At 33.9% G+C, this 26,338-nt stretch overlaps 1 protein-coding gene across 1 annotated transcript; it reads left to right on the top strand.

Moving 5' to 3' along the window:
• LOC143244911 (tubulin beta-2 chain-like) lies at positions 1 to 24,910 on the top strand. Its single transcript, XM_076490436.1, has 8 exons — positions 1 to 255; positions 5,820 to 5,928; positions 9,545 to 9,655; positions 11,771 to 12,015; positions 12,301 to 12,654; positions 13,402 to 13,541; positions 14,319 to 14,461; positions 24,476 to 24,910. The coding sequence occupies exons 1-8, from the start codon at positions 199 to 201 to the stop codon at positions 24,655 to 24,657; spliced, it is 1,341 nt and encodes a 446-aa protein (XP_076346551.1). The 5' UTR covers positions 1 to 198; the 3' UTR covers positions 24,658 to 24,910.
• Positions 24,911 to 26,338: the final 1,428 nt, after the last annotated feature.

The raw sequence follows: 26,338 nt of genomic DNA, 5'->3' as shown, positions 1-26,338 counted from the left end.
TTCGTAACGAGAAACGCAATTGGTTAGACGTACACAGATTAAACGACGCTGATGATGACGTAACCTGAACGTTACAAACCGCTGTATGAACCATTTTTCACTTGCTGTGTTAATGGTGGATCGAAAGCATAACAGATAATAAGTAATACTTTTTAAGTGCTAGTTCTAAATTCTTAACAGTAATACTACACACGTATAATGAGGGAAATTGTGCACGTACAAGCTGGACAGTGCGGGAACCAGATAGGATCAAAGGTAATTATAGTTATATTCTGGATTAAAAATATTCTCTAATCCGAAAACACATCTTAGTATGAACTGGCGTTACTTAGGCTGTTGAACTTAAGTTGTAAATTGTACCATTATTAGCCCCAACTGTTCAGATGAATATTAACTACCATTGCTTTTAATTATTTTTGAGTAGTAAATCTTAATTATTATGGTTAAAAGTATGAGAGCTTGATATGCTATTTAACTAAAGTCATATAAGTTGAAGTTCGGCTTAAACGGAAACTTTGAAAGTGTTACTGGTTGAGTATAGCTGATTAAAATTTAAATAACTTTTCGTTATAGTTATAGAGATGAGGAATGAAATACAAAACTAAAACTCACGGTAACCTCTAAGGAATAGGTGTGAAATATCCCTCAATAAAACTAGAGGGTGAAGTGAACCTATTTTTGAAAGAGAAAAAACCTAAAATGACAAAACACAGCAAATAAGTCCTGGTCCAGTAAGTTCAGGTTGTTAGGGCATTTGACTTGCAGTGTGAGAGTGGCAAGTGTGAATCCCCATCCCACCAAATAAAGAGGTATTATAAACAATGGCCAATCCCACTATTTGTTGGTAAAATGTAGCCCAAGAGTTGGTGTCAGATGTCTTCCCTTGGCTCAAGCCTTTATTAGAAACGGCTAGTGCAGATAGTCCTTGTGGAGCTTCGTATGAAATTTGTATATGTGAATAAGCAAAGTCCTAATACTACATGAACCAGGAAAACCTCTGTCATGAATACTTTACACTCATCACGATACAAAACTCTACAAGAGCTACTCTATCTTGGAGAGAAGTTTCAAGAGTGAACTGATACATCTGACAATTGTTTGAGCTTAGACACAAAGAAATTAACATCAGAAGTAACATCACTAAGAATTAATGAGTACCTCAAGCTGGCAAGTTATCTACCCCATTTGATTACATCTGTATTTTTATAAATATCCATGTTATGGTTTGAGAGTTATAAATAACTGAATGCATAAAGAAACTATAGTCCACCTGTATCTATATATTAGTGTATTCCTGGTGTATTTTAAATATTTTTATACCAGTTCCTGCTAAATAAGAACCTGAAAATAAAGGAATTTATCTATATTAAGTAACTATGATTACATTCACAAAAGTAATTAATTGTGGTGTTTACTTAATTAGTAACTTTATGCAAGAAAGATTTTTAACTAACAAAGGATTTCCTGTAGGCTTTTATTTTCCTGAAATATCAATTAGTGGTTTAAATTTTTAACTTGTTCTGTGTCTTTTTATGTGAAGTGACTGTGTGATCTTGCTATTTTTATGAACAGATTTATGGTGTAAGCCTATGTTTTTTACATGGTGTTAGCCTACCTGCTTTCCCTCGCTTTTTCTATTCCTTCCTGCAACAAAGGTAAGTTCTTTGTGGCTATCAAGAGGTGAAATCTCTTTCCAATTTCATTTTGTGCTTATTCCATTTGTGTGCAGTGCTGTAGTTTGAAAAATGTATGTATAATGTTTATTAGCTAGAGATTTATTTTCAAAATCATTCTTTCAAAGTACTTTTCCTTATTGTTTTAACATTGAAATTATCACTACTGTAATTTGTACATAAATTTGCAAATAGTTTTTATAATTCTCATTAAAAGATTTGATGTAGATTTTAAGAGTAGTTTATTTTGTTTTGTGTAATATTACATAATCTGTGCACATCATGTTCATGCTGAGTTGGGAGCTTGCAAGTACACTGTATTTCAAGTTCTTTTAGCCAAATACATGTAACTAAAACATTTTTGATGTGGGATCTGGTGAATGTCCTGATACAATCTGAAGACAAGACTTGTTTTTATGAGAGGCATTCAACTGCATTCTATGTCCTTTTAAGTCTGTACTCAAGCACTTTAGCCTGTGATGTGAGAAAAACTGGTTTTGTTGACCTATTTTTAATTTACATGAACTGTTGCATATATTTTCTGGATATCTGCATTACATAAGATTTATTTAAGTACTTTAGAGAATAACTAAATATTTAGCAGTCTTTTATTTTTGAGTGTGTGTGTGTTTTGAGGGCTTTGAAATACTTTGTTTAAAATTTTTGCCACTGTAAAGTTTAAGTTATCAAGGAACCTACTAGAAATAATGCTATTTTAGATTTATTGTTAACTTCTTAGAAACGGTTGAGAGGGTGGGAATTGGGAAACAGGTATGTACATATTAAGCTTGATGTTTGAAAAAAAATTTTGTAGTTATGCAACAAGAATTAGTTATTGTGAATTGGGCAGCTGAGTAAGTGTGGAAAACTTTTAAAGAAAACCTTTTCAATATTCAAAAGAAATAATTCCTTAAATAAGATGGTAGTTACAAGTGAAAGAACTGGGTTGGCTCACAAAGGGTATAAGAGATAAAATTAAATAACAACATCACAAATGTAAAAAGTTTAAATTGTCTGGTATTGTAGAAGATCAAAAAGTTGGTCAACACAACATACAAATGAATTTATGAAAAAATTTGTTGAAAACATAAAATTAACAGTAAACAATTTTTAAGTATTTTGTTTGTTTTTGAATTTTGCACAAAGCTACTCAAGGGCTATCTGTGCTAGCCATCCCTAATTTAGCAGTGTAAGATAAGACTAAGAGGAAAAGCAGCTAGTCATCACCACCCACTGCCAACTCTTGGGCTACTCTTTTACCAACGAATAGTGGGATTGACCGTAACATTATAATGCCCCCACGGCTGAAAGGGCAAGCATGTTTGGCACGACGGGGATGCAAACCTGCTACCCTCAGATTACGAGTCACACGCCTTAAGTTTTTTGACTGTTAAAATAAAGTTGGGAATGTTAAGGAATGATAAGGTTACTGGGCCAGATAATATATTCCTAATGGAAGTAAGGGAGGTTAAGGATTGGATATGTGAGCTACTTGGCATAATTGTTTTACAAGTTCTTGAATAGTGGACAAGTACTAACCGATTGGAAATTAGCTAATGCCACTCCTATCTGCAAAGAAGATAATGGAAGTTGTCCCAGTAATTATAGGCCTATTATTCTTACATAAGTTGTGGGAAACTTTTTGGAAACCTAATAAGATAGTTTACAAAGTAATTTATATAAAGTTTCGAGTTTTATCGAATAGTCAACATGGTTTCACTGAGGGAATTTCTTTTGACATGCTTTGAAAATGCTACTGCATATGTAGACAATGCTGAAGGTTGTGGATTTGGTGTATCTGTATTGTCAGAAAGCATTTGACAAAGTGCTACATAAGACTTAAAGAAACATTTTTAGGTGTGGGGGATAAGGTAACTAAATATAAAATTGGCTTGATTGAAGAAAGCAGAAGGTTATAAATGGAGTTCATTCAAACTGGATTAATGTTGCAAGTGGATTTTACCTTAGAGTTCAGTCTTAGGACCATTTCTATTTTTGATTTATATCAATGACATAGATGGAGGAATAGTTAACAAATTACTTAAATTTGCCAGATGATATCAAGTTCTTGGATGTTGCTTGTTGTGAAGAGGATGTGGCTGATTTCACATACGGATTTGGATCATTTATTGATCTGTGCAATAAATGACAGATTGGTTTTATTTATAATAAATGCAAGACAATGCATGTGGGTTATCATAATTTGAATTATAAAGTATAACTTGTATGGGAATAACCCTAACATTGTCATGAGAGAAAATGATATTGGTGTTGTGGTTAATTGGATTATGAAGCAATGTTATATGAGGAGAGATTAAGATCCTTAAAATTGTTCTCTTGACAAAAGGAGTCAGTGAGGATCTTAATGAAGTGGTTAAGATTTTAAAGGGAATTGATAATGTTGATGCATCAAAATTTTTCATGCTTAACAGTGAGAATTGTAGAACTAGGGGGGACAAATATAGATTTAGGAAAGGTGAAAGATGTCTTCACCTGAGACAGTTTTATTTTTAAAAAAGAATAGTTTCCTTCAGATGTTGTAGAGGCAGTAAATTTGAGAATTTAAACAGAAAGCTTGATCGATATATGAATAGTAAGGGCTTTAAGTATTTTTTATTGAATAGTTTTAGTTTGGCTTAGAGGATGGGACAGCCAAGATGGACCCAACAAGGCTGTCATTGTGACGGTGTAAGTCCATCATTGTTCCTAAACATTGTTGTGTTAAATAATGAGGAAAAATAGAGCTAAATAATTTGACATTTGATAAATGATCATTGAAATTGTTAATTGATTATTCTTAATGAAATATGAATAGAATGAATAATCAAAAACATAATAATTTGAAACTAATTTCAGTTTGTTGATTTATTTTCATGAATTATGATAGTAACTGATTAAGTTGAACAACTCTTGAGTTGATAAAAATAAATAGTAATAGAATTTTCATTACATAGATAGTTGAAGCAATAGTAATTAGAAACCCAAATATTGATTAGTATAATTATTTTACATGACACTAATCAACCATTATAGTTAATTGAGTAAACAGTCAGCTCTAATGAAAAGCCAATATAGTGGTGAAGAATACTTTTTTATAGTTGTGACTTATTGTCCTTTCATTATAAACATACATTTGGTTGCATTAGTCTTTTAAAGGAAACAATTTTATGAGTAAAGTTTATTATAACTGACCAAAAACTGTAAGAAATATAGTATCTTGATATTTTCTAATAATGGTTTGATTTGTCTCAAAACATGATATTGTTGGTTCTGTTTCCTTCTTTATTTTGATAACTTGTGTTGTTTCTGTAGTTGATATATGCTTCTGAGATCCACAGATTGAAACCTATCTGTAAGTTATGATAGGGCCAAAGCAATTAAAGATGGATAATATATAGCATTTTGTGGATTTTCGATATCAATAACTAATGAAGTATAATAATCTGGAAAGAAATTAAGATATCAACTGAATTTGATGTTGTTTTGGCAGTAAACTTGTATACATGATAGATATATGGGTTTTGATATAATTGGGTTAGAATTAGATATTGTACATATTTGTGTGTGTGTGTGAAAAAAAAAGCCTAAGCAAAAAAATTAAATAAAAAGGATCCCCATGTTACAGGGGGTTCCACAGTTGGTAGGAATGGTTCATACTCCTAAATAAACTTTTCTTAGTATATCACACACGTCTTCTTTTGACCTCTCAGTCTATCCCTCTCTCTGCATATATTCCATAATATTTTTGAGTCACTGATAATAATGATGTACGAGAGATTATCTGTACTTATGTTATTATTCAATGAAATGATATGAGCTTTAAAAAGTCTTTGTGTGTTGTACACAAAACAAATTATTGGAAATTGAAATTTTGGTGTTTTCTTTTGTTGGTGTTCTGCAATAGCTGTGTGTGTGTGTGTGTGTAATTTAGTGCTATTATGTCTAGAAGTAGAAATACTGATAAAACTTTATTACTTGATGTGTTTAGTATAATATGAGAATTTTGAAAATTGTTTTTCCCTTCTTATCGGTATGTGTAACAAAGTATTTTTAACATGTTTTCTGTTCTTACGGTCAGTAAATTGAGTGTACAATACAAATTTTTTAAATTTTCTTTAAAGTCAACAAATGTATTCTTTTTTGTAGTTCTGGTCCGTGATATCTGATGAGCATGGTATTGATCCAACTGGAACCTATCATGGAGATTCCGACTTGCAACTAGAGAGAATTAATGTGTACTATAATGAAGCTTCAGGTGAGGTTCATTAATAACCCAGTTTAAGGATAATCACATTACACCTTGATTATAATAAGGTAATATTTCTAAAATTAAATGAACAGTATTATCAAGGAAAGAGATGTATTAACATGCTACTTGTAAGGAGGGTGGAAAAGAAATTTTATTTGCATACATAATTCTCAAAGATTTTTGTGAGGTTACACAAAACATTAAAGAATACCACATTAGAAAGGATTGGAAAAAAGGATAGAATGGTTATTGGAAGAAGCAGTAGGTATTTAATAATAGGATACAGTCAAACTGGATCCTTGTTCTTTAATAGATTGTTTAGGTAGAGTATTCATGATAAAATTTAGTTGAAAGAATGGCAACTACCTGTTGTAGAAACACATGCATAAAGAACAATGTGACAGAAGTCTTCCCTCTGAAGACAAAAAGCAGCTGACATTTCAAGTGTTCTGTGCTTATGTTTCTCCAACAGATCATTGTCATCCATTGACCTTAATTTCAACATGGACTCTTGTTACTAGTAGTACTTCAGGGGTCACTGCTTGAGTCTTATTGATATACCTCTATCACTATTCATGAAAATAATGTGAAGTTTCCTGGTAAACATTAAATCTGTATATTTCTAGTATATTGAGGATGTTGAAGTATTAATAAAGGTTTTTGGATTGATAAGTGTATTATAATTTAAATCCATTTGGTATAGAGAGGAACTCTTAATGGTGTAACAGAGGAAGATAATGTTGGATAATTTATTTAAGGTATCAGAGAAGTATGTTGTTGCTGTTATTGAAGGTAATAGAACTTTTAGTGTATTTATAGGCATTAACTTTGAGTGAAAATATGCAAATCTATGCAAATCACTTGTTAGTCTTCACTTGGTGTATGCATACAGTTTTCGTCTCCCTATCTAGGAATTGACGTGGACTACACTTTGATGATTTGTCAAATTTACTAATAAACTAATTCTATAGCTTATTAATAAATTATTCCGATAAGAGTTAACTGAAAGACAATTACAAAAATTAGGTTTCAGTATGTAGGATGAGCAAAGCATATTCTGTAGCTTTGTGTTTAACAATAATGAGTGACAACATTTAAATTATGCTTAGTTGATTATTTTCATAAGTTATGACAAATTGATTAAACTGATCAAACTTAAATTAATTGAAAATAATAAAATATTGCCAAAATGATCTTTTTTTTGGTTGTTTGAAAATAGTGTTTGGGTTGTTAGAGTAGAGTGGAGGCCAGTACCTTGCAGGAGTTTAAAAGGTTAATTTTTTTATTTGGCCATATAGCATCATTAAAAAGATCTTTATGTATTAGTATTTTGTAAATAAACTTGGTATGTGTTCACAATTAAAACACACTCAGTGGCCACTATATTAGGTACACCTTTCTGGTATTGGATAAGACCCCCCCCCCTTTTGGAATTTTAATCTATGCTGATCTTGATATCAGCATGCAGTTACTGCAGATTTTTTGGCCATACATTCATACTGTGAACCTCCTGTTCCAGCTTATTGAAAAGGTGTACTATTAGATTGAGAGCTGGGGACTGTGCAGGCCACTGGGAGTATACTAAAGTCACTGTTATATTTATTGAACCAGCTTGAGATGATGATTGCTTTATGACATGGTGCATGTCCTGCTGGAAGTAGCCATTTGAAAACAGGTAGACTGTGGCCATAACAAGATGCACGTTGTCAGAAACAATGCTCAAGTACACTGTGTCATTCAAATGATGCTCGGTTAGTATTAAGGGGCCTAATGTGTGCCAAGAAAACATTCCCTACACTTTCACACAACTACCACAAGGCTGTACCATTGACACAAAGCAGAATGGATCCATGCTGTTTATGCTAAATTCTGACCCAACCATCTGGATATTTGACCCAACCAGCAGAAAAGAGATTCATCAGACCAAGTGATATTTTTCCAATCTTCAGTCTTCCAGTTTCAGTGATTGTATGCCTGCTGTAGCCTCATCTTCCTGTTCTTAACTGACAGCAGAGGAAACCAGTATGGTATTCTGCTGCTGTAGCCCATCTGCCTCAAGGTTCAACACGTTGTACATTCAGAAATCCCCTTCCTCACACCACTGTTTTAAGGAGTAGTTATTGGAAATTTGTAGCCTTCCTGTCAGTTTGAACAAGTTTGGCCATTCTCCTCTGACCATTCTCATTAACAAGGTGTTTTTGCTCACAGAACTCCCACTTGCTGGATGTTTGTTTTTCATACCATTCTCTGTAAATGAGACCATAATACTTTAAAATCCCAGGATGTTAGTGGATTTTAAGATAGTGGAACCACCATGTTTGGTTCAAACAATCATTCCACAATCAAAATTGCTTAGATCATGCATATTCGCCATTCTGTTTGGTTGAATAACAACTGAACCTCTTCATCATGTCTGCATGCTTTATATATTTAGTTGCAGCCACATGATTTGCTGTTTGACTATAAGCCTTAAAGAGCAGGTGTATTTACTAAAGTGGCTGTTAAGTTTATTTATGATTTGTAAGTAATTTGTAATTGCTGGCCTTGATCTTAACTTTTGCAGATATTAGTGAATGGTAGCTGTTTGTTTTCCTTAGTAGTAGAATTGGGACTGTTATCAGTAACATTATTCTTCAAAAGTAGTATGTTAGCTATAATTAATTATTTCGTTTATTGAAAGTTAATAAATGTATATGTGACGCATTGTATTTTATACTTCCTTTAGTTCTGTTTTCATTGTTTCTTCCTAGCATTATAAATAAAAGCATGTTCTTAACAAAGCTCATTTATGTCTGCTGTAACCCACGTGACTTTTTTTATATATGCTATTTCTTGCACTAATTCTGCTGTGTCATCAATAAGATGTATGAAAAATTAGACTAATAACTTAATCTACAATAACAGTTAAGTAATTTGTTAATTTATATCATATTTTAACCATTACTATGTTTTTCATATCCCAGCCATCTTGAAGTGCCCTGGTACTGGATGAAATTCCTCTTTACCATTGTGTATAGCATACATAGTGTGGTTGACATGCATGTTTTTTCTTGTTTTCACAAAGATGTTCTTGTTTCATAATTAGATGTAGCTTTTACAAGAACTAGTTTAAACCGAACCAATTTAGATGTGGTGCTCGATAATGAGGTTTACTAATTGAAACTACTGCTTATTCAGCATCATGAACTGTAAATCATAAACAGAAACAATAATCAATCCCAATAATAAAGCAGTATTATTCATATAACAAGTTTCAGTACATATATATTTGTGTGGTATTAGTAAAGCATTGATTACAAAACATTTAATATTTTAATTTTATTTTGCAGTGATTTCTAATTTATTATTACATCAAATAAGGTTCCACTTTCGGTACTGAATTTGTAACCATGCTACTCATAAAACTGCACTTTAGACATGAACTGGTGAGAGTAGTTCACTGATCCAGTAACTAATTTTCTTGGGAACCAAACAAACAAGGAAACATTTATTGATTACAGCAATTTATATGTGATTTTAAACTGATTTCTGTCTCAGATATTAGTGACTTTATTGTTTGTAATGCTCAGTTAAATCCAGTTACAGGTTCGTTACTCATGACGTTAATTTGTTTTTTTTAAAGGTGGCAGGTATGTTCCTAGAGCCATCTTAATTGATCTGGAACCTGGAACTATGGATTCTGTTCGATCTGGACCCTTTGGACAGATCTTTAGACCAGATAACTTTATCTTTGGTAAGTTAGTGTTAATGCTATTTATGGTATTTGTTAGGTAGATAATTTTATTCCAGTTGCCTGAATCAATGTTGGGAAATAAATTTAAAAAATTCTGATTTATGTTGTAAAAAGTAGAAAAAAAATCAATTTCCCAGAAAATCATCTTAACCCTCACAATACTACATGAAGTACCTCTTGCTCTACTTCTCAACACATGGTCTGAATTTATCTACAACAACTAAACACACTAAACACAACTTTGTGAACCACTTCACATAAGGATCCTCTTTAAATTCTTTTCTAGGCACATCACTGTGTTGCATTCGAAATTTAATTAACATCTTTACTATCAATATATATGAATGAAATTAATATAATAATCTGTTATGATTTGAAGTTTTACTTGATCCAAGTTTTAAATTCTTTATTTCAAAGTAAACCTTTAAAAAAAACACCTAAAACTCTAGATATATGATCACATGACCAATGAGCTATTAAAATTTTCTAGCATGCTATCTGTAACTTGAATAATGTGATGGTAGTTATATATATACAATAAGTTGCTTAACTAACATTTGAATTATTCATTTTAAAACTCACTTAATGAATACAATTGAAATACAACCCCTGACAGGAGACACTCCCACCATCAACAAGTTTCTTTGAGCTTTATTGCATATATGTAAATGTATAATCTTTAGAAAGACTCAGCACAATAATTTATCAGTGGTAATTTTAAAATTGGGATGCAGGTGTTGTCACAGACTACATCTTGTTGGCTTCATGATCGACTATAGCACTTACACCTGTTTCTTACTGATAGTTATTGATACATTTTAAACTGTATTTAGGTCTTATTATTACAATAGTTAATTATATCTTCGTTATGATTTAAAATGCATAATTAAAAGGTTTAAACATATTTTTAAATGTACATTATTCTTTGTGTCAGTTCTCGAGGCTCACAGTATTAAATGCAGAAGTAAAGTTTTGCTGAAGGATTGCATGTCTCAAAAAGAAACTGTACTATCCCTCTAGGGCACCATTGATTTATGTCAAGATGAATAATAAATGGTAAAGGATAAGAAAGTAGAATTAAACAATAAAGATTAACTGCATGTTAAAAAAAAATGCTTGAAATTATGAATTTAACATAAGGAAAAATCTTTTTCCTACACAAAAATTAAAATGTATATTTTGTATGTTTTTCTTCTATTTTCTAATTTTAATTACTTCATTACATTGTATGTTGTTAATAATACTTGGAATTGGTGATATGGTATAAAATAAAAAAATAAATATTTACTTTAAAAACATTATAGGTAAAATCTGTTAGGAGGTTCTAGAGATTATGCAAATAAAATATGAAAATTATAAGATGTGAACAAGTATTTTTATACTTATATTGAAGAACACCTTGCACTTTATGTTAATAACTTGAATGCAAGTAACTACAATAGAGAAATTACTTTTTTAATAACACTTTATTATAATATCATTTTTTGTCTATAAAATACTTGCGATCCCATATCCACGTCTTACCAGTTTTTGATTGGATGTGTTAAGATGTATTAGTTACTGCAATTATTGTTGTAGAAGTGAAATTCATGACTTGATTTCTGCAAATTGCACAATTCTGCAGCAAAAGGATTAATATATTTGACACAATTTATGTTTTTGTGTTGAAAACAGGAGTTGTAGTTTTCAGTGATTAGAAACTTATTGTACTCCAGGTTTATTTGTTTTCTGAATAATATAAGTCACAAGTCTTGATGATGAAAAACCCACTTGAAGTAAAAATAGAACTCTGTGACTGGTATGAGTACTAAAACTTCTGCTAATAAAGCAGAGAATGTTTCAACCTTCTTAGGTCATCTTCAGGTTAACAAAGAGTAATCCGAGGATAATGTAGTAATGTTGAAATGCTGTACTCTGATTTATTTGTAAGAGTGATAATACCCATACCAGCTATTCTGAAATACATTTTTACATCAATACACTTTGTGTTTCAGAACAATTCATTCTTTTATCTATATAAAAAGTAAAATATATTAAAAGCATCTGTAGTTCAAGTTCAGAGAAGTCTTTTCTTTTGAAATATTTCTTTACATATTTACCAAATTATTGTTACAGGTCATTCTGGTGCAGGAAATAACTGGGCAAAAGGTCACTACACTGAAGGTGCAGAGCTCATAGAAAATGTGATGGATGTTGTCAGAAAAGAATCTGAGAGTTGTGATTGTTTACAGGGATTTCAACTTGCACACTCACTTGGAGGTGGTACTGGCTCTGGGATGGGTACTTTGCTTATATCCAAAATGAGAGAAGAGTATCCTGATCGTATCATGACCACTTTTTCTGTTTTCCCATCCCCAAAGGTGAGCAATGAAGGAACTCTATTTCTATGAAACATTTTTTTTATATTTTGTCTTGCAAAAATATATTAAATTTCCCATAAATACTTTTATGTTGTTTAAAAACAAATCTAACTAGATGTTTGTTTCCTGAAATGAAATTCTGTTTTTTTCCTTTTAATTTGTTTTTCTTTTGAAGTTGGTATTGGAAAGAATCCATTTCTCTTTCAAACTTCAGTAAAATAAATTTTAGTAATAAAAATTATTTAAAAAGGATTGCAAAACTTGAAATGCTGTCTTGTTCTTCAGGTTTCGGACACAGTAGTAGAGCCATATAATGCCACATTGTCAGTTCACCAGCTTGTTGAAAACACAGATGAAACCTTCTGCATTGACAATGAAGCCCTTTATGATATATGCTTTCGAACACTCAAGTTAACCTCTCCTTCCTATGGCGACTTAAATCATCTTGTGTCTATTACAATGTCTGGAGTTACCACATGTCTTCGTTTTCCTGGGCAGTTGAATGCTGATCTTCGCAAACTTGCTGTAAATATGGTACCATTCCCACGTTTACACTTTTTTATGCCTGGGTTTGCCCCCCTCACTTCAAGAGGGAGCCAGCAGTATCGTGCTGTAACAGTTCCAGAATTGACTCAACAGGTTAGAATTTGAAAAAAGCAAAAACATTTATTGTCAATTATTTGATGGAGTTTTTTTGATAAATTTTAAAGTGAAGCCATGTGAAGTAGTTACTGAATTAATTTCATGTATGTCGTGTTTAATGCTTATTGTATTCTAACATTAATAATATCTTTAAATATAACAAGTTTTGGGTATTTTTTTTTATGATTAACTCAGTTTTTCAGTGTACAATAAGTGTATCTGTTTAGTTTAAATTGCTATACTTGTTTCTGAAATGTTACTTGTGTGTGTAAAATGTTTTAATTTCCTTAAGCAATAGTTTAACTTTTACTTGACTTAGGAACTAAATCTGATACATCAAAAAGGAAATATTGTCATGGGAATTTAAGTTAAAAATACTTAAAACCAAAATATAATATAAGGTGTCAAAAAACTATTTTTTTTCAGTATTACTTTTTGTTTAAAAATAAGTATCGAAAACTCAAAACTAAAAGTTAAATTATGTGGTGTTTGAAATTTTGTTTAGTTCACTTAAATTTTCAAACACAAAATTCATACCATTGAAAATTGTGTAAAACTGTTGTAAGGAACAATATTTAGTATTAATAAGTTACTTTAATAGTTTTCTTGTTTTTGCTGCTGGACCAGTCTAGAAAAAAAACTCACATTAAAAGAAAAAAACCTTAGAGAACAACTGGCCAACCAACATCAAACTTTTTTTTTGTGATTTTTTTCAAATCTTATTAATATTCATACATCTTTCAGATGTTTGATGCCAAAAACATGATGACAGCATGTGATCCCCGTCATGGTAGATATCTGACAGTTGCTGCAATGTTCCGTGGGAAAATGAGCATGAAAGAAGTTGATGAGCAGATGTGGAATGTTCAAAATAAAAACAGCAGGTATTGTAAATTGTCTGTATGCTTAAAATGTATTAAACAGCTATTATCACCCAAGTTTCACTGTACTACTCGTTGGTCATGCTAATTAGTTAGTTTCGTGAATGTATGTTTTATATTATTCTTAGGTAATCCTACATTTTATATAAGTACCAGTTCTTGTTACATGTTAAATTTAAATGTATATTTACAGTAAAACATTTCCTTTATAATGTGCTCGGGTTCCATTTTAAATCAATAAAGTTTAAGATCAATCTAATTTACTGCCATAGTGGTGAACTTAGAATGATTTTAGTAACTGATTCTGTATAATGCTTGTGTTATTTATTGTGCATAATATAGTTTCTCATGTTTCAAGTTTTTTTATATTCTATTACTTTTGCATAAGTAATATTGAGCTTAGGTTCTACAATTTAGGATGGAGGACATCATCAGTGTACTGTTGATTAATTAAAGACAATAAATATATGTGAACTATGTAATCTTAACTCTATACAGCCAGGGTGTTTGTTAACATTATGCTGTTTTTATATATTAATGTTGATAGTGATATTGATTTTGGATGGAAATTTGTGTTAATTATTGATACTCTTAATGAAAGTATTCAATTTTAAGATTTTTCTTCATTAGTTATTTTGGTTTTAGTCAATTATGAAAGGTTTGAGATGATGATAGAACTGTTTAATGTCAAGATTATGGTAACAGCTTGTGATCCCATCATTGGATATTTTAAATGATGTGGTATTTAAGTTGTCTTAAGCTGTTAAATTTCCCCGACAGTTACTTTGTTGAGTGGATCCCTAACAATGTTAAACTGGCTGTTTGTGATATCCCACCTCGTGGCCTCAAGATGGCAGCTACTTTCATTGGGAACTCCACAGCTATCCAAGAAATTTTCAAGAGAATAGCAGAACAGTTTACAGGTAAAGATGCCCTTGGATATAGTTAAATTAGTAGAATATGTTAAAATTTGACAATGTATATGGAATTGTAGTATTTTTCACTTAATTTGCATTTTTATCTGACCATACTTGGACCTGAGGTTTGTTCAGTGTTAATATATCAGACCAGCAATCTCAGAGTCTTTGATTGAATACGTGGTATGATCAAAGGGAAGGTTTTGTTCTTTTAGTTTACATCCTCTGGGATTTAAACATCCACTCACGTATTTGCCATGTGTGGGGGACTTGGGAAGGGGAGGAGAGGATCTTGGTGGTTGAGTAGTCCAATCCTCACACACCACATTGGCCTTGAATTCCTATCGATGGGTAACCTTGGGGTAGCTCCTCCTGGGGTCAATCAGCTGGTCCACTGGGGCTGGGGTCAACCAAGTACCAGAATTTTTGATGTTCTCAACAGGTGTTGGGGACATTGTATCTGGTGCTGGTGTTTGGGTATAGTGCTCACAAAACCCTGGCGTTGCTGCAGTGTCCTTGTTTAACATTGTAGTGCATCTCCTTGTAGGGCTCAATGGTGGGGTGGGGTCAGTGGACATTGAAATCTTTTTTTATTATGAATCCTTCAAATAAAAACTTAAATAGTGAAATAGTTCATCAGTAAACGAGCATGTGTAGAAGATTCTGAGCAGCAATCTTCAACATCTGTAACACCTGTACCTCATTTTTTTAAACTACATTCTCTTTTAGACAAACCTCTAGGGCAAATGTCTCCTGTTTTCATTCAGAAGTGACTAGAGGGACTTGCTGGCTCTCCAAAGTCAGTCACAAAGCTTTGCTCTGGCGACATGTTGATGGAAACATCCACATTTTAACACAATGAACTCCTCTTACATTCAAAGGCAAATGGGGATATACCTATTGAGGTTATGCCTCATGCAAATTTGAATTTGTCACAAGTAATCATTGTTGAGAGGGATTTGAAGAACATCCCTGAGTCAGAGATTTTTGCTTGTTTCACCACACAAGGAGTTTCTGCAGTGAGGCATATCTCCACTCTCAAAGATGGAAGTATGATGCCAACCAGTGTTCTCATTCCAACATTTTCATCACTGCATCCACCTGCCACTATTAAGGCAGGTTATCTTAATTGCAAGGTATGGCCATACATTTCAAACCCTCTTAGATGTTTCCAGTCTTGAAGGTTTGGTCACTCGATAACATCATTTCTAGGTTACTTATTTGTTCGTTGCAGTGGGAATGACCAGAATGCCTCTGAGTCCGAATCAGACCCTCGTTCTGTCAATTGCAATAGCCTTCACCCGTCTTGCTTTTGTTCTTGCCCTAAATAGTTGGGAAAAAAAGAGGTGCAGTGTTTGGAGATTAATCAAAACATTACTTTTCTCCAAGGCTTGAAAGTTGCTGTCCACCACTTCATATCAGACATATGCTGCTGCACTTCATTCCACTGTTACAGTGGGAGTACAGACGGATGTGTACTCTGTGCCTCCAAAATAATCGTTCTCAAACTAAATGAAAAGTCTTTCAACCTCCATGGTTAAAAAAGTTGATTAACCAAAGTCAACAGCCATATCTGTTCCTAATATACATTCCAGCAAACTTTAAGGTCATTTCCTTGGACATCTTCTCCCACCACAATAAGCAAAACTATCAATCATTCAAGTTATCAGTCACTGGAATCCTCTTTCAACAACAAAGACCTGCCCAATTGACCCAGTGCAGGGTCCATGGAGGTTGATAGACCTCCCTTGAATAAAGACAGTAAAAAAAAAAGATGTGATCATAAACTGAAGGGTTCTCTACCCAGTTTGCCTGCACATAAATAAAAGTGGCCACCCTGATACAATGGAACTGTTGAGGTTTACATTATAATCTGTATAACATCAAAACACTGATTGCTTCCTACCATCCTGTATATCTTTCCTTACAGAAAACATTTCTGAAACCTGCAAATACAGTCACCTTTTGATGGTTTCTTTGTACAGAAATGACAGGCTGTGTGATGGACTAGTGCATGGAGGGGTGGCACTGTTGGTTGATCAGTATGTGCCCACCCTGTCTTTGCCACTTAAAACAACCTTGGAGGTCATAGCCATCTGTGTTTCCTTGGGTCATACCATCACTGTTTGTTCTCTCTACCTGTTTCCTGGAGAGACATATGATCAATCAGACCTTGATGGTCTCATTGAACAGCTGCTGTCTCCCTTTTTAATCCTAGGGGACTTTAATAGACATCATCCCCTCTAAGGAAGTGCCGATATTGATAGGAGAGGTTGCTCCATAGAGCACATGCTCTCTGATCACAACCTTTTTCTTTTCAATACTGGTTCTTCAACTTATTTTAATGCACCTTTTCAGTCCTTTACTGCTGTTAATCTCTCAACTTGCTCCTCTTCCCATTTTTATTGGAGGGTTGACAATAATCCACGAGGTAGCCATCATTTTCCTATAATTTTGAGAGAGAATGGCCATGGTCGATGGTATCCAATCAGCGTGGCCTGATGAAAGCTGGATCAAGCAAACTGGCCCTCATTCACTGCTCTTGCAGAACTTGATTCAGCAATCGTCCATAAGTCGTCAGTAGATGACTGTGTGGCAGCAGTAACTGACTATTATACAAGCGGCTGCTCAGTGTATTCCTAAAATCTCGACATGTTTTCCATAATATCCTCATCCTTGGTGGAATCCTTCCTACCAATGGCACTGAAGGCTCTAAAATGGGCCTAGGATACTTTTCGTAGATACCCCACACTCTTGCATCATATCGCTTTCCAGCAGGCCCATGCACATGTTTGGTGGGTAAGACATCAAAGTCAGAAGGAATCTTGGATTAAGTTCACAGCAATCATATCTTCTGTCACCAGTTCCAAAGTCATATGGGACAATATTCAAAAGGTCAGTGGGCAATATAATTCTGTTCCCCTCTCGATCTTGCTCTCTGGCCAGGAAGTAGCTGATACCTGGAGCATTGCCGATACTCTAGGTGATAGCTTTTATAAGGTATATAGCACTTCTTCCTCCACCTTCTTAGCCATCAAGACTCGGGCAGAGCGATCACCTCTTTCCTTTAGGGCTAATTGTCTTAATGACTATAATCGTTTCTTTACACTGCTGGATCTCAAACTGGCCCTTCATTGGTCTGGCAGTATATCAGTTGAACCTGATGATGTACACTATGAAATGCTGTGCCATCTGTCTCCTGCTTCTCTTGCTATTTTTCTGATTGTTTTTTAACCAGATCTGGTGGGAGAATGCTTTTTTTCTGATGCCTGGTGCCAGACTATTGTCCTGCCTTTCGTTAAGCCTGGGAAGGATCCCAAGATTCCTTGAAACTACTGCCAAATTGCTTTGACAAGCTGTCTCTGTAAGACCCTAGAGAGGATGGTTAATGCTCTTCTCATAATATTTGTCTTCAAACAACCTTCTTTTGCCTACTCAGTGTGGGTTCCGATGGCAGGGCTCCACCATGGACCACCTGATTTGACTTGAAACATCGATCAGAGAAGCCTTTCTCAAACAACATCTTGTACCAATATTCTTTGACATTGAGAAGGCTTATGATACAACATGGATGTTTGACATTTTGTGAGACCTCCATGTATATGGGTTACGTGGCAATTTGCCCATTTTTATTAATTTTTTAACGGACAGGAGATTCCAAGTTCACGTGGGTTTGGCACTTCCCCATTCTTTTCTACAGGAGCTTGGAGTCCTCCATGGTTATGTTTTGAGTGTCTCACTTTTCAGTATAAAGGTAAATGCCATCACTGAACAACTCCCTCTCACTGTTGCAAATGGTCTGTATGTCGACGACTTTCACATCTCGTGTCAGTCGTCGAACATGAGATATATTGAGCGGCAACTACAAACTGCCCTCAATCGTGTACTGAAGTGGACTATGGCAAACGGTTTCAATTTTTTCTCTCTCCAAAACCGTTTGCATGCACTTTTGCCGCCAATGGGGTACTCACCGTGATCCTGAACTTCATATCAGTGAAGTTTTGCTGCCAGTGGTCCCTGATACCAAGTTCTTGTGGCTTATCTTTGACCATAAGCTGACCTTTATACCACACTTAAAGCAGCTACAGGTCAAATGCACAAGAGCACTGAACATCCTCCATGTCCTCCCTGCTGCCAGTTGGGGAGCAGATTGATGTTGTATGTTAAAGTTATATCGTGCTCTTATTCGATCAAAACTCAACTATGGATCAATGGTCTATGGCTCTGCCAGACCCTCGACCTTAAAGATGCTGGACCCCATTCATCACCAAGGACTTCGATTCTGCACTGGGGCTTTCCACGCCTCTCCAGTTCAAAGCTTATACGTTGAATCTCATGAACCTTCTCTGCACCTTCACCGTTTGCAACTATCTTTACTACATTCTTAGAAACTTCGTTCCTTACCAAAGCATCCCACCTGGGGATGTGTTTTCCTTCCTCAGTGGGCCATACTTTTTCAGAACAGACGATCTGTCATTGCTCCTTTTGGCCTTCACATCCAGGTGCAATTGGATGAATTGGGTCTGTCCTTGGATAACATTGGAGAATCCACTGATCAGCCCATCCCACCATGGCTTATTACAGCCCCCAAATGTGACCTTTCTTTCAGTCATCTGAAAAAGGCAGACACTTCAGATTGGAAGTACCATCTTTTATTTAATGAACATCTTTCAAATAATCATTCCATTCCAATTTATACAGATGGTTCCAAATCAGGTAATTCAGTGGGCTCTGCCATGCTTTGCTGCGGTTCGGTGGTTACACGCAGAATCCCCTCTACAGCTTCTGTGCTTACTACTGAACTGTACACCATATCTCTTGCCATGGATCATATTGAAGCTGAGCAGTACTCCAACTGCACTATTTATACTGACTCGCTTAGTTCTCTACTGGCCCTGGAATCACTACACGTTGGCTCACACCCTGTTCAAAATCGACTGGCCCATTTCTCATTAACTGCTACTTCTATCCAGTTTTTCTGGATACCAGGCCATGTTGGTATTCGCAGGAAAGAGCTTGCAGGCACAGCAGCTAAATGTATCTGCTCAGGCACTATCACCACTGTGCCTATTCCGTACATGGTCTATGGTCCTGTATTCAAGGCTCGGTTCCATGCCAGCTGGCAGTCCACTTGGAGTGAGCAATGCAACAACAAGCATTTTCAAATAAAACCCTATATTGGGCTTTGGCCATCTAGCTTCTGTAAGGTTTGGAAGAAGGAAGTTGTTCTAACTAGACTTCGCATTGGTCACAGTTTTTAACTCATTGTTTTCTTTTATCTGGAACTGTTGCACCAATGTGTAGTTTGTGTAACACTCAAATTACTGTAAGCCACATTTTACTTTCTTGCCATCGTTACAACTCTCAACGACGGCACTATTTTGAACATGTTTTTTCCCAGGGTTTATCTGTAACATTGGACAGTGTTATTGGTGATGGTGACACTCTCCACCTTGATAATGTTTTTAGTTTTTTAATGGCCATTCATCTTTTTAATCTCATTTAAGTGTTGGATATTTATTCATTACACCTTTTTAATTATGGTTCCCTTTTCAAAGTTTCAATCTCTCTAGTTCAATTTGACATTGAAAAATGGCCAGAACATTAAATAACTTGACACCAGGACTGGAAAGGCTAACTTCAGGTGACTAACGCTGCTGTTTGAACTATCCATTTGAACTACCCGTTAGTTGTCCTGGCAAGTTGTTATTCCAATTTTGCTGCATGTCTTTTAAACTTTTATTACTTTATCCTTTGGTACTGGCCAGAATGACACATAACCCAGAACCAGGACTGGAAAGACCAATTTCAGGTGACTGACAGTGGTTCTAGTACTTGCCTGTTAGTCTTCCTGGTGGGCTATGATCATTACCATTCTGCTACAGGAAGTCCTTTACAACTTTATAGACTGGATGTCAACATTGGTTTTATGCAATTTTCTGTTTTTAATTGCTGTTTTGTTTTTACCTTTATTTACTTTAACAAATTTTACTACATTTACTTTACATTTACCTTTTTACTGAACATTTGGCTACTCATTATTACGATTTTGCTACATGTCTTTTAAAACTTCTATTATTTTACATTTTGATAATGGCTGCTATGACACATAACCCGGAACCAGGACTGGAAAGGCCAACTTCAGGTGACTGATGGTGGTTCTTGAACTTACCTGTTAGTCTTCCTGGCAGGTTATGATCATTACCATTTTGCTAGAGTAAGTACTTTACAACTTCTTTTACTCTGCTTTCTCTCTTAACGTTGTAAACTCGGTGTCAACATTGGTTTTATGCTTTTCTGTTTTTCAATGATGTTTTATTTTACCTTCATTTCCTTTTCTACATTTAATTTGTTTTTTGCCTTTTTGGCGGACGTTTGGCGCAGATAGCCTAGCTGCTTTGTGCCATAAAACATTAAATCAATCAATCAATCAAAACTTTGTTCCTTACCAAAGCAATCCCACCTGGGGTTGTGTTTTCCTTACTTGTTGGGCCATACTTATTCAGAACGGATGATCTGCCATTGCTCCTTTTGGCTTTTGTATCCAGGTGCAGTTGGATGAATTGGGTCTGCCTTGGGATATCATTTCTGTATCCACTGGTCAGCCCATCCCACCATGGATTCTTACAGTCTCCAAATGTGACTTGGCTTTAAGTCATCTGAGAAAAGCAGACACACCCAATTGGAAATACTGTCTGTTATTTGCTGAACATCTTTTGAACCATCCTTCCATTCCTATTTGTACAGATTGTTCAAAATCAGGTGACTGTGGGCTCTGCCATGGTTTGTTTTGGTTTGGTGGTTGCACGTAGAATCTCCTCTACAGCTACTGTGCTCACTGCTGAACTGTATACCATTTGCTGTTTCTCTTGCCCTGGATCACATTGAAGCTAAGCAGTACTCAAACTGCACTATTTATACTGATTCAGTTCTCTTCTGGTTCTGGAATTGCTTTACGTTAGTTCACACCCTGTTCTCACCAATAATCAAAACTGACTGGCCCATTTCTTTTTAATATGTATCCAGTTTTTTTGGATACTGGGCCATATTGGTATTCACAGGAATGAGCTCACCAACACTGCAGCTACAACTTTCTGTTTTGGCACTATCACCACTGTGCCTGTTCGTTACATGGACTATGGTCCTGTATTCAAGGCTCAGCTCTGTGCCAGCTGGCAGTTGACTTGGAGTGAGCAGTGTGAAAACAAACTTTTACAAATAAAGCCCTACATTGGATTTTGGTCGTCTTGCTTCCTTGAGGATCAGGAAGAGGAAGTTGTTCTAACTAGACTACACATTGGCCACATTTTTTTAACTCATTGTTTTCTTTCATCTGGGAATGAATCACCAATATGTTGTTTGTGTTACACTCATGTCTCAATAAGCCACATTTTACTATCTTGCTGCTGTCATGATTTTCAATGACAGCACCATTTTAAACATGCTTTGTCCCAAGGTTTATCTGTAACATTAGTCAGTGTTATTGGCGATGGTGACACTGTCCACCTAAGAGAAGTTTAGTTTTTTAAAGGCCATTAATGTTTTTAATATTATTTAATTTTTTTAATTTATACATTAGATCTTTTTTAATGTGATTCCCTTTCAAGGATTAAAGTACATCTAGTTAGATTTGAAATTAGAAAAATGGCTGTAATGTCAAATAATTTGAAACCAGGATTGGAAAGGCCAACTTCAAGTGTCTAATGCTGCTGTTTGAATTACTCGTTATTCATCTTGGCAAGTTATGATAATTAAAATTATGCTACAGAAAATGCTTTACAACTTGTATTACTGTAGTTTTTCTCTTATTGCTGTACACTAGGTGTAAAAATTGGATATAATGCTATTTCTTTTTATTTCAAAAAGTAAAATTTGTTTTGTCTCATTTTAATTTCCTTTTATGAATTTTTGTAATTTTAATTTTAACTTTTTACCAGATGTTTGATACAGATAGCCTAGTTGCTTTGCACCATAAAACACCAAACCAACCAACCATACAAAATAAATATTTGTCAACTAGCGAGCCATTTCGAAAAGTTTTTTTTTTTAAACTAAAAACAGGCTTTGGCAATGTTCATATTTCCAGTACCCACCACAACTTTAAAGGTTTTAATTAGTCATCTATGTTTTTTGTGTTAACAGAAGTTTCAGGCTAACTTTTAAATGTATTTCATCTGTGATTTTCTAAAACTTTATTTTAAACACAAATAAAGGATATTTAAACTTTCTTATTGGAAGTACATTTTTTTTTACCAGAATAAAATTATAAACATTCTGAAAATTAGATTTTAGAAAATGCTTTTGATGCTACAATGTTATATGAAAATTATGACTTACAGCATGTGCAATAAAGTAAAAGTTTTGATAAATAATAACACATACACATGAAACTTAGTATATATGTATGTAACAGTTCCTCTTAGGCTTTACACTTATACATGTAATTTTTTTTTTCTACAGTATCTTTATTTACATATATAATGTGTGTATGGACTTAGATTTTTACCATATGATATTAGTCTGCTTGTAGGACTGACTAAAATATATCATAATGTGTAGAGAGAGCTGTGGTATTTTTAACCTGAGTTTCTAAAAGTAAGAACTATTAAATTTATATTAAAAAAGTTGTTTACAGAATTTCCTTATACACATTTTCAGTATTTGCAAGTTCAGGGACATAAATTTGAAGTTATCAAATTAACATACTCTCAGTGGTAGAGCCAATACTTGGAAACGGTTGGCTTGGCTAAGTGCCATCGCATTGGAGAGATGTTTGCATTCCCATGTTATATTATCTTTTTGGGATTGATGAGGCTTTGGCATATTTGAAGCATAACTCTCTTATTTTGTATCCTATCTTAAAGTTGATTAATTATGTTTCAAAATTATTATTACTTATTATACAACATCTAGTCTGTTTCAACTATAAAAGTTACTTGCAGAAAGTTGTGCATCAGAGAAATGACAGCACATTTGACAAATATGTAATCATGTCAAAGCACACTAGATGAAGTCCACAAAATAAACATCTTTATATCTGCAATTTTTTACCATATTCCACAATGCTCTAGCTGAATTAATTGTAGCTGTTGCTAATTAGTGTAACATTGTGTTTTTGTATGACTTTTGATTTAGTGTGGGGTTTTATGTAAACATTTTACAAAGTAATTTGAAGTTATCTATCTTTCCAAGTAGATCAAACATGCTATTTCTCCATGTTGTAAATATTTATTTTTTAGTATGAAAACACATTTAAATAGCTGGTATTATGTAATTATATTCTAGCTTTTTATTAGTTATTTTGTTTTATTACTTAAATTTCAATAAATCTATTTCATCTCAAAATTCTGACTTCTCAGTGAAGAATATCAGTGATAAATTTATTTAAGAGGTTAAAGTTTCACATATTTAAATAGGGATGGTGTAAAGTTTAAAGTGTAAAGACTACTAAAAATCTTTAAGTTTATCATAAAAATGAAGTAACTTGCTGTAACACAATAAATTACTCTTTGATACCTACTTAGAAAACACGTAGTGAGGCTTACTCCTGTTGCAACATGACTTGTTTTCCACACATCAGTCATGTATGTTTGTATATCAGTGAAATTAATGATATTTTTTTGTTAATTTCATAACCAATTTTAAATTGCCAAATTCATTTGTAGTGTTTCCATAAATCAGTTTATTTAGTACTTGTTCAACTAAGTCTAAGTAAAAACTCTTTTTGTTTGTACTGATTGGTTTGTATGTTTGCTGGTTAAAAAGTATCATTGTGTGGAAAACAGTACATCTTTGTACTGTATGCAATGAATACATATTTTGTATTCAAATATGTAGAAATATTTTTACAGCTAACATGTGGCTGTAGAAAGTAACTGCTATTTACATATAATTGTTCAAAGTTTTACAGTCGTTGAGACATATCTAAAGACGGTTTTTAGGCACAACTGATTTTTATACCAGAATTGAGTTGTGCAGTGTTGTAAAATATTAAAAGTTGATTGCTTCGTTTCCTCTTAGCCATGTTTCGCCGCAAGGCCTTCTTGCACTGGTACACAGGAGAAGGGATGGACGAGATGGAGTTCACTGAGGCTGAGTCTAACATGAATGACCTGGTATCTGAATACCAACAGTACCAGGAAGCTTCTGCTGATGATGAAGGAGAGTTTGACGAAGAAGATCCTGTGGAAGAAATGGAGTAATATTAGTTTTACAGTTTACTGGGTGTTTAATGTATTTGGTAGCATTACCTTATATCCAGATTATAACTGGTAACAAAGGTATGCATTTATTTCATTTTTAAAGATGTACTGATTATTTGTACAGGAAATATAATTTTTTGAATTTAGTAAAATACAATCTGTACTAATCTGGTGTCAAAATTATTTGTAAAATAAACTCTGTGAAATCCTGTTCTGTTTAGAAGTTCTTTTTAAATAAAATTGATCTCTGGCATTGTTGATACTTTGAATGCTTAAGTTACCTTCAAAACATTTCATTAGTCATTTCTTTTTATACATTTGTTAAAAACAGGAAACTCAGTTATCCTGTTTTTTGCACTTATTTACAGAATTATAAGAATTCAGCAAAATATTTAATTTGCAGAGACATTAGGAAATTATACAGCAAACTTGTCTCAGACTCAGAACCAAAAACATGTTGAAATATAAAACATAACTTTTGTAGGCATGAAAAAATATATGTAAACAATTTAGTTCAAAAATTATTTTGATGTAACAAGGTTTAAATGAAGACTGATTTAAAATTTTACTAGTTGAAAGTTTTTGGTTAAATTTTTGACAATGCATACACACACAAGTTGACATGCATTCATAATAAAGGCCTGGCATGTCCAGATGGTTAGGGCACTTGACTTGTAATCTGAAGATCATGGATTTAATTCCCTGTAACACCAAACATCTGGCCTTTTCATCTGTGGGAGCCTTATGATGTAGTAGTTAATCCCCCTATTTGTTGGTAGAAGAGTAGCCCAAGAGTTGGCAGTGGGTGGTGATTACTAGTTGCCTTCCCTCTAGTCTTACATTGCTAAATTAGTGATGGCTAGTGCAGATAGCCCTCCTGAAGCTTTGCAAAAAATTCAAAAACAAATAAACGTTCATAATAGTCAATTTTAGTAGGCCTTACATGTATCTAATTGTTTACTGCATATTTATTTATGTGCAATGGATGAAGACATCTGTTTCCAAAATTATGCTATTTTGTTAGAAGTACTAGAATGTATCAACATTCAACAGAACATGTATGTAGAGTTGTGGTATTTTATTACATAGGCAAAAACTAAGGATTACCGAACTTGTTATAAAACTTCCTTGTAAACAGCATTTGTACCTTTAGGGAAATAAATTTTTAACGGATCAAGTGTCCGTAATCTGATACAGATGCATTGATCATGACATCAGTGTTCCCAAATTGTTATTGTGAGATCAGAACTTAGAGGTCCCCCTCAAGACAGAACCTGTTTGTGCACTACATTTATAATCATAACTTGTGGCCCTGGGCTTCAGCCTGCTAAGCCCATGCTCTAATTTGGGGTTGTGTACCTGTATTTATTTAGTTAACTAAGAAAAGTAACTATAATAATCATATAAGGTAATAAACTATAAATAATTTTGTTTTCATTCTTTATAAAACAAAGTATATGACTTAGATGCTTAGTAAAGCTTGGACTGGGGTCTCTGCCGGCCGATATATCCAAAGAAACTAAATATGGCTAATGAGAGTTAAGGACAACCCCTACGAAACAGAAAATGTTTTAACAATGTATGATGCCAGTAATTGGGAATAACGAAGTAAGACATTAAAATATAGACCGTTTCATTGACAGTGACTATCAATATTTCCAAAGAATTTGGCACTATTTGT

Source organism: Tachypleus tridentatus, chromosome 1, assembly GCF_004210375.1.
Source record: "Tachypleus tridentatus isolate NWPU-2018 chromosome 1, ASM421037v1, whole genome shotgun sequence".
NCBI classification, from domain to species: domain Eukaryota; kingdom Metazoa; phylum Arthropoda; class Merostomata; order Xiphosura; family Limulidae; genus Tachypleus; species Tachypleus tridentatus.
Note: the sequence above shows the minus strand (reverse complement) of the source record. Positions and strands in the feature narration are given on the sequence as shown.